The 9957-nt window shown below is 39.8% G+C and overlaps 1 protein-coding gene across 1 annotated transcript in view; it reads right to left on the bottom strand.

Moving 5' to 3' along the window:
• Positions 1–1446: 1446 nt before the first annotated feature.
• The window catches only part of cspg4ba (chondroitin sulfate proteoglycan 4ba), a 32183-nt gene continuing 23672 nt past the window's right edge, over positions 1447–9957 (bottom strand). The window contains exons 8-10 of the mRNA XM_051951087.1: positions 8902–9074; positions 8211–8394; positions 1447–5734 (exon numbers count right to left, since the gene is read on the bottom strand). Coding sequence (XP_051807047.1) covers positions 3678–5734; positions 8211–8394; positions 8902–9074 — 2414 coding nt within the window. The 3' untranslated portion in view covers positions 1447–3677. The remainder of the gene's footprint in view (positions 5735–8210; positions 8395–8901; positions 9075–9957) is intronic.

Genomic DNA, 9957 nt, shown 5'->3' with positions numbered 1-9957 from the left:
AGGAAAACCTTTTTGTGTGTGTATGGGAGGTTTGATTTGCAGTTTCATGGAAATCACATCATTTTTAGTTAGCATAAAAGGATCAAGCATGACATTTGTGTACACTGACGTCGAGAACTGCATGACAATTCATACGTGGTACTATACAGGATTAAAGTGCAGCATGGATTTGTGACTCAATTCATTCTAACAGCGCCTTTGGTCTGGCTTTTGTTTATGGCGTCTGACTATGAGTCGCGTCTCCGGTTAGAACTTGTAAAGCCGGCTCCGTGTCTTCAGTCTACATCTGAAGTGTGTTCATCTGACAGCATGGACTCCCTCCAACCATGCAGGCAGCAAAGATTGAAAATGAGATGAGGTTAACGTTGTCTGATGGAGACAGCAGCGGTGATGACGTTCACTAGAGCTTGTGTACTCGTGCCTATGATTGAGATTTTTGTACTGACTTTGTTGGTAATAAACTGAATGTTTGTCATGAGTTGTGTTGCGATTTCCCCTCACTGAATGACCATATAGTGGTTAACAACAGTATCCCAGTGAAGTTCCTGCTGGTTGACTCTGTGGCTTGACATCATTGTGCTAAGTTTGCAGCCCACATGTGATGCCATTGCTCACCACTTTGTATCGGCTCATTTACTGTCAACAGGACCATCCAGCACAGCAGCACCGGTTGTGTACAGGTCTGGAGCATTTCTGGGTGAAAACATTGCATTCTCTGAGGTCACTGCAATCTTTAATTAACACCTGTAATTTATTTATGTGTGTGTGTGAGGGGTCAGGAGAACAAGTAATTGCTTTCTTCACATGATACCATCAGCCATGCGGACTGACTCACAACAGCAACGCTTCGGCTGCAGAAAAGGATCCTTGTGCTTTTCCAAATGACATTACATGTTTACCTTGTGGGTGTTCACCGAGATTCACTGACATTTACTTTGGAAGCAACACATTTCCGGATGAGATGGAAAACATCTCGCTGCAGATCACAAAGTCCTGCGCATTTGATTGTTTTGGATGTGAGAAAGCACAATTAAAGTAATTGCAGGAAACTGGGAGAAGGGATGATAATAATCTATCGTTTTCTAATTGGTCCTCTGGTGTAATGTGTCTTTTGTTGAGGACCGTTAAGAGGAAGACAACAGACTGCAGGACAGTCTGAATTATAGTGATCGAGAAAACAGCCAAAAACTCATTTAGGTGGAAGAAATAAGGAACAATTTGAATGCTAATAAATCTTTTTAGAGGAGAAATGAGCAGATAAGTCGAATAGACACAGGCTGTACAGTGCATTCGGAAACAAATCTGCACAAATGTTTAAAAGACTGTTTTTGTTTGTCATTGTGTGGTACGGAGTGCAGATTAATGAGGGGGATTTTTATTTTAATACACATACAGATGTTATGATTTTTCCACTACACGACAGCAGAAAGTAATCGCTTGCAAAAATCATTTTAAAGTGGTTTATTAAAAATATGGTATAAATAAATATGACACTTCTGTTACATCCTAAGTTACATCATTCAGATGAGACTAGAATACACAGGATAGACAATTCTCTTCAGTACAAAATGATTTCATAACATACAAGTTTACAGTGGCTTTCTGTGACAGTTTCTCATCTCCTACTACTTGTCAGATCATGTCCGAGCAGTACCGTTCATTTCCAGCAGATACGCCATTACAGTGTCAGACTAGAGTAGATAATGTCAATAATTGGAGGACCGGTTAAACAGGCTTACCAGAGATAAATAATTCATATAAATACCAGCTCATTTCAGTTAAACAAAGGTTCCTGTTTGTCTGGGAAAGACCTGTTAGTAGTTTAAAAATTACAAAAATGCTAAGAATCACTGGTCAAATAAGCAAAAAGACGATTTTTTCTGTTGATAGACACATAATGCCTCACTTCAGGTCCTTCCCAGTTGCAGATTAATGAGTGATCTATGGTTAGCAGCCAAATCTTCCAAAAAGTGTGTGGTTCCTCTTATTTGGTAACCTTCGTGTTGTCTTGCGGGTCAAAATTGACCCATTTTAAAGTTTGAAAATGTGGGAAAAAAAAATATTTTCACAGTGAGACTTCTGATGTCCACATTTTCAACATTTTTTGGTGGAAAACAAAGGAATGTTGAAAATTTTTCTAAGAACATTGACAAAAAAAAATGATTTTTTGTGAATGTTCTTAAAGAAAATACTGGAAGTTTTACCGATATATATATGTAATCATTTTAGATACTTTTAGGATTTTTTTGGAAGATTTTTACTAATTTTTTGGAAAATATTTACAAGAATTTTCTTGTCACATTTGGGGGATTTTTTTTTAAATAAAATTTTTCTGGGAAATGTTTAAGGAATTATTGGAATTTTCTTCCTGAAGGTTTTTGCAAATTTTCAAAAAAATTTGGGAAGTTTTTGCTGCATTTTTGGATTTTTTCAGACAAGGAAACGCTTTTTTGGGTGCCCATAAATGTCAGGAGGGTTAATCTGTAAATGAGCCTGTTAATAAATTGCAGAAGGATGATTGGGTTTGAATTTTTCTGAGGTCAAGGTTGAACGAATACAGTGTAGATGTGTTGAATAGTTCAGATCAGTGCCTTGATTTTTATGAACCTGCTTCTTTAAAATACAAAAATACTGTGCACAGTAAAATAAAAATAAAGGCGAAGCCGCGTTGACAGTTAAACTGACAACATTGGTTCTACAAAACCAGCCATTTGTAGCACAGAACTTTACCATATTTAGTAACTGACAATATGTGCAACCCCTAGTAAAGGAAAAATGAAGTTAACAGAATACCTGAGTTTACAAAAAAAATGCTATTTTATAATGCATAACACATAAAAACAATACAAAGTCTGCACAATCAATTGAAATGGTTGGATAATACATGTGTGTACCAGTGTCAGTCTTAGTAATTCACAGTTTCAAGCTGGTATTAACATCATCTTCCCCTCTGATGATCATAATCTTTACTGGGAGAAACTTCAACATGCATGAGAACCAGTTAACAATAGTGATTAAACATATATTAGGCACAAACATAGTTTATAATTTACTACAATGATGTCACTTTGTAACTGCTTAAAATTCTGTTCCAGCAAACTCAACATATAGGGGTTGTTGAATTTTGAATGGATTGTCCAAAACTCAAAGGTGCCCTTATTCTGACTTTTGGCCAAAGTGCTTTTATTCTTTATGCGTCTTTAAAGCTGTTGGAGTAATTTTGGCCTCTATGGGGAGTCAAACATGTAGACTTGATATACAGCAGTATGTCTGTATAAAATTACACCACTGGTACACACAGATAAATATTACTGTGACTTTTTACCTCTACTTTCGCCTCCACTAGCTGTTGATAAAAGCCACTGGTCTTCAGCTCCTTTCTCAGCTAGTTGCCTGGTTGTGATTATGATTGTTGTCTGTTGCTGCAGGAAATGGGTCTTGTACACCTAAAAATGCTGAAATAAAATAGTAATGTCTGATCGAAAACATACCCATAGAGGTCAAAAGCATCCATAAGTCTGCAGTTTTGGGTGATAAGAGTTAAACTTTACACAGGACAATATTTATTAGTACCTGCAACAGCTTCCTTTAAGTACACAACCACATTTTAATCCCTTTTTAAAACCTGTACCTGTGATTCTCCAACATTTTTAGCAACCAAATTGTTCTGTGGACGATCATACCCAGTACTGATTCTTCTGCAGGGTGGGAGTGGCCGTGGTAATAATTTGGGAAGATGCTGCAGGAGAACCAGTACTCCAAGAACTTAGGAGAATGTTGGAGTCGATGGTGTTATAAGTAGAGCCCTGATTTGGTGTCAACAAGCGATCAAAAACAGGGCTGCCTGGGCAGGTGGGGTTTAAAGGAGTGACGGTCACCGTAGGAACTGTTGTGCTCCTCTGGGGTTGCCCCTGGTAAGACTGACTGCTTGGAAGCTCAGCGGGGGCAGAGCTCTGTGGTGCAGCAGTGCTCTGTTTCCTCTGCCTGTGGTGTCGAAGAAAGACAACTAGGACCACAAAGATGATGACAAGCAGCAGCAGGGCCAGCAGCGGTAAGATGACCAGGAGGGGGTTGGAGGTTTTTTGAGGGTAGGACTCTACACGAACTGGCGTGTTTCTGAAGGGGAACTCCTCAGTTTGAGGCGGTTTGCCAAGAGTCGTGCTGAAAATGCTAGTTCTGTTGGAGTTTCCCCAGCGGTTACGTCCCTTGAATTTTTGCTGGTTTTTACTCGGCTGCTGCGGGGAGTGGAAAACTGTAGACGGCACCGGTGAAGTAGTCCCATTTCTGGTGGTCTTGATTGGTGTCCGAGGAACAGGTGATGTGGTTGGAACAGGGCTGTTTATGGTTGGAAAAAGTGCTGAATCATATGGCACAACTGTGAAGTGGAATTCCCCTTTAGCAGGTTGGAGGTTGTCAGCTTTTAGTACAAACACTAATGAGTCATTTAGCTCTTGAACTCCAGTCATGTTGGCATTCAGCTCCAAAGCCACCTTCTCCTGCATCACCTCCTGAAAGGTGAAGGACTCAGCTGGTAAAGCTTTACTGGAGAGTTTAGGTTTTGTGTGAACCACTTTCCCATACTTAGGATGGGATATCACTTCAAAAACAGGGTCACTGTCACTTATACTTGCCAGTTCAGTGGCATTAAAAAAGCCAGTGTTGAGTTTGACAGTAATCCCATTGGGAATCCTTAAACCTCTGCCAACCTGGATCAAAGGTTTGACAGTTATATTAAGCACTTGGCCAGTTAGATTTGCTTCTGAAGTGAAAGCGGTGAACTCAAAGCTGTCCTGAGCAGAGGAAAGGGAGGTCATATGATAAGACAATCTTCCAGCCTGCAGATCCTCCTGTTTGAATTCTGTAACCTCTTGGTTGTCCTTTAGAAGTTTTCCAAACTTGGGAGGCTTTGTAATCTGGTAGTGAATGGTGACATTTTTCCCATTGGTCTCAGCAGCAAGGTTGTCCTGGATCAGAGATACTGAAGTCTTTCCTTGCAGCAGTGTTAATCCAGTGTAGTTGACCAGAGAAATGAGAATTTCAGTTACTTCTAGGTTAAAGAGTTTATATATTGGTTTATGATGGCCATCTGTGACGCTGAAGTAGAACACCCCTGAAACAGAGCTTCCATCATGGACAAAATAAACGCTTTTGTTATTGATTTGGGCTTGGGTGAAAGCCACTATCGACTCATTCAAACGTCCTTCAAGCGCTAGGTAACCATTGCTTGGCTTGCTAATCACGGAGAACTTAATATCCTCAGGAAGATTGTCCAGGTCTTCAACTTTGAGATTCTCAGGCTTGAGGACTACTGTATCTCCTTGTACAACCTTCAGACTTGGAGCTTTGGTTTTCAGTAAAGGTGGCTGATCATTCACAGGTGTGACTGTGATGTTAAAACGCTCGACAACAACGTCATCATCATATTCAGGGCGTTGTGCGGTTTTGCCCTTCGCATTTAACCATGCACTGAATTCAAAAGAATCACGAGTCGTCTCTGAGTTGTCATGCTTGTACGTGATTCCGTATTTGTTGACAATGAATTGGGAGAAGTTGGGTTTCTCTTTAGTGAGGTTTCTTTCACCCACCACAATGACACCGTGCTGAGGCAGAGATGTCACCTGAAACCAGACCTCGTGGGAGCTCCGCTGGGGCACCGGCAGCTTGGACATCAGGTTAGAGGCATCGAGCTTGGACTCATCGATGACGATGCTCTCCCCTTCTGTCACTTCAGCACCTATCGCCAAGAAAACATCATTTAATCACCAAGGACAACAGTGGTAAACATTTGTAAGTGATAAAAACATCAACAACTGTTTACTCAGTGGTTGTTAACTCTAGGGATGACTGAGTTTTCTTATCGTGCCATTATGAGGTTCTCATTGGTAGCTTAAAGTAAAATGTCTCTCTGAATTCTGAATTGACTTAAAATGGACTGCCCTTAAATCTTGTACCTACATTCATATCCTCCTCAGGATGATTTATAAACAGTTTGGTGATGAATTGACTTTTTCTACTATCGTCAGGTTAAAATCTATCTTTGTCCAAAACCTGGGTTTATGACTCCATACTATCTTACAAAGCTAATGAGAGCCTCAACTTCACTCCGTGTTTAGTGCAAAGTAACAAATGGTGACAATACATTAAAAGCTAGAATGGTGACATGGTCAGCACGTTATAGATTCTCTTTAGTCGTTGATTAAACCTTAAAAAAAAAAACATATTTAGAAGCATTTTTTCCCATCGAAACAATCAGTTCTTCTCTTAAAATAGCTTACACGTATCTCTACACTGTTGCTGCCTTTAGCATCTGTTGATCTCTGAGGTACCGACCTTTACTGCTGCACCAACACACCAGCTCACCTGCAGCTCTGCTCAAACACAATAAAACTACTGTGCTACACAATAGCAAGCTGTCATATTAGAGTAATTCAGTCATACATGTTAAAACTGGGAATCAATTCCAGTGGCGGCTGGTGAATTTTTCTCTTGGGGGGGGGGGGGGGGGGCGCACTTAATTTACCAAACCAAATAGAGTCGGCAACACTGGAATACAAGAAATGATGTAAATTATGTTCACAGCCATTTGATGTGCTATTACTATGCACCACTACGAGGGTACACCTAAGCACTACTGCTGAGTCAAACAGACAATTGAATGCACGTAAATGTTACCAGCTAGTGAATTTGAATTTATCCCCCCAGTGTTTGATATGATTTGCTCCAGATAAGGTGTAATTGGTACACACAAACCCTTAAAATCTCCTTTTCTATAATTAAACAAATTAAGAATGTATAAATATGCAAATCTATTTTTTACTTCAAAAGTTAAAAAAAGAAACAATTCATTTTTCCACCTTCAAACAGTGCCAAGTGCTTCTTCTGTCCAGCAAAATCTTTGGAACAACGTATTTATATTTACACACTCAAATAAACAAAAACAAATCCATACCTGTGAAACCAACAAACATTGGACATTCTGTTAAAAAAAAACCTAACTATAAGGCTTAAAGCAGACAGTGCTTCTGTGAGCTAATTTTTACATTAACAACCTTACATGACAATGAGAAAACAGCAAATCTGCATATTTAAGATCAAAGCAATAAAAATTTGTCACTTTGCCTGAAAAAATAGTGAAACCATGAGGCATTATACTATGTATAACTGTGCATGTGACAAATAAAACCTATCTTACCTTCTTAGGCTTTGAGCCCAAAGTGCTTCTGTCAACTAACATTAAATATTTACAATGAAAGTAAAGAAAAACAGTAATTCCTCAGATTTCAGAACATGAAAATCAACAGGCTTTCAGTCTAAAGTGCCACTTGTGTCAACTAACATTTCTATTTACATTATTAAATGACAAAAAAGTAAATCCTCACATTTTAGAGATTAAAGCCAGCACCTCTACATCTGTGTTATTTTTTGTATGCAAGTTTTGCTCTTCTGTCTTTGAGACATGCAAATTTCTCAGTGACTCTATGGTTAAAATCTGGGGTCAGAGGGAGATCAGAGCGATCAGAGGGAGACAGGCTGTCTCCCTCTGATGGCTCTGATTGCTAAGCAGGGCGCGGTCAGCCTGCACCCCGCTGTCTCCTATCTGTTGTATTGAAGAGGAACGAACTGCGCATGTCAAAGTTATAACGAGAGTCAATGGGGAAAGATAAGAGCGCCCCGGACGTTTCTAATCTGACTTTGTATTACAAATTATACATTTTAGTAACTCTCTACAGGCTCTATTATCCATTTTGCTTGTTAAAAACATAGGATATACATGTCAATGTAATTTTAAAAACGTTTTATTTATTAAAGGAAGGGCTGTGACTCTGCATGATGTGAGACAGAGGGGGCGGCGCCCTAGTGCCCTCTATTGACCAGCCGCCCCTGATCAATTCTGAAGAAGGAGAATTCTACAGAAAGCCCATTTTTTTTCCAAGTTGAAAGGATTAGTTCTTTAGGTTTGCTACGTACGGAAACCTGGAAATCTAGCCATCAGTACATAACAGTTCCAAAGTGAAAATGCTCAGCTAGAGTGGCAACTGTCTGTTTTCCTTATAATGTATCTTAAAGACACCATGAGGACATATTAATAAGGTTAAAAACCATTTTCATTGGCTGGGGTCTTTGATAACAGTTAAGTTAGTTCAAAGCACCAGTGTGTCTCAATACAGTCTCTAACAGCTGACTGCATGGCTGCACAACCTTGCTCATACCTGTGTTAGCAAGCAGGACTGTGTTGTGTTCAGGTCCAGTATTCTCATAGGAGATGTCTACTTTGAAGGTCTGACTGTCCAAAGTAGCAGGCGGCGATGCTACAGTGAAGGTCATAGAGTCCATGGCTTCCCAGCCCACTGACTCGATGGGAGTCTGAATGTACAAAACCTCTTTCTTGTCCACCTGTGGTACAGAAAAACCCAAGATTCTCAGACAAACTGCAATCCAAAGTAAATTTATGCTAACTAATTTGCACAGCATTCAGATCAGGCACTCCTAAAGTGAACTTAATCAACTGTATAAACAGTTCCATGGTCTCAATAATTCTCCTTCACTCTGAAAGCCATTCTGACAGTATGAATAAGGTTTAATCATTCATTTCAATCTGCTTTGCTCAGCAGTAAATACAGTACTACCATCACAGCTTTGCTTGTGTCAGATCCATCAGAAATAATTGATTACATAAAAGTGTACCATTTTCCATCCAGCTAAAGAAGCACCAAGTCAATTTCCTGAATGAGGATGCAGAATATGAATTATTCATACAGTGGAGATCTGGCAACTTTCCACAAGCGGAGGAACCCTGATGTTTAATCTTTGTCTGGTTCACATCCCTCGTAGTCTATTTTAGAAAAATACTTATCTGAAATGAGAGACAAGGGTTGATATGACCTCCAGCCGTGCACTCACCATATCTTGCGTGAAAGTGGAGATGTCTACTGTTGAATTATCAGGCTGCCTCGCCACCAGACGCCCCAGCTTAGGATGCCGAATCACACTGAACGTAACGATGCGGTTTGAGTTGTTGCTGATGTCATTGGTCACTGCTTGTAAATCCTCATTTGTGACTGGTCGAGAAGAGCCTGGAAAAACATGAGCAATTGACAATTACTGATGAAGTTTGATCATTTAACTGTATGTGTCAACAAAAAACTTTTTTTCCCCATCATCTGGTATTCACTTTAGCTGTGACCACGCCGTTAAAACTTTTGTGTGGTTGCATGAAATGTTGCGAGTTTTCCCCTCTGGAAGTGTTTCACATCTTTTTGACTCCAAATTATGCAAAACAAGGTCTGGAACAGACCGACGAGAGTCCTTTGATGTGTCAAATTAAAGCTGTGCTGCAGACATCAGAGACTTTTTACAGCACTGTCCAACTGCAGTGCGGGGTGTTACATAAAATCCAAACAAGAAATTAAAAGTGGATCAGCTTCTTGCAGGCGCGAACCTTCCACTTGGGGAAAATATAAAAAAGAAAGATCTACTGAGGACTGACTACTGAGAGCTTCTGTTCTCCTTTAGATGAATTACATAGCTTTCCATAGCTCTGCTGCCACTGTGAATATTGTGAAGATTCTAAAAAAAGACTACTGATATATGATGGAGGGCAATGACAGAGGGAAATAGGGCCTGAAGCACAATGAAATTCATTCATCACTCGTAAGCAGCGCTCCCACCATCCTTGTCTCTCATGGGAAATATCCTGCTTAGAGGATGAGGAAGAGACGCACTTTCTTTTGTTTTTTCAATGGAAAATGATCTTGCATTAAATGTGTATGAGAAGGGTTTTCCTGTACCGTCACATATGTGTGCTCTGTGTGGAGTTTCACAACTAGTCTATGTTTATATAAGATTGCAGCACTTTGAACATCTCGTACGTTTCCTTCTTTACCGTCATGGTCAGATTTTCACTCCATTTATGAATGTGGGCATTCAGACTAGCCATAAACATATTTTCCTCTGACA

The sequence above is a fragment of the Acanthochromis polyacanthus genome, chromosome 7, assembly GCF_021347895.1.
Source record: "Acanthochromis polyacanthus isolate Apoly-LR-REF ecotype Palm Island chromosome 7, KAUST_Apoly_ChrSc, whole genome shotgun sequence".
Taxonomy (NCBI): Eukaryota; Metazoa; Chordata; class Actinopteri; family Pomacentridae; genus Acanthochromis; species Acanthochromis polyacanthus.
Note: the sequence above shows the minus strand (reverse complement) of the source record. Positions and strands in the feature narration are given on the sequence as shown.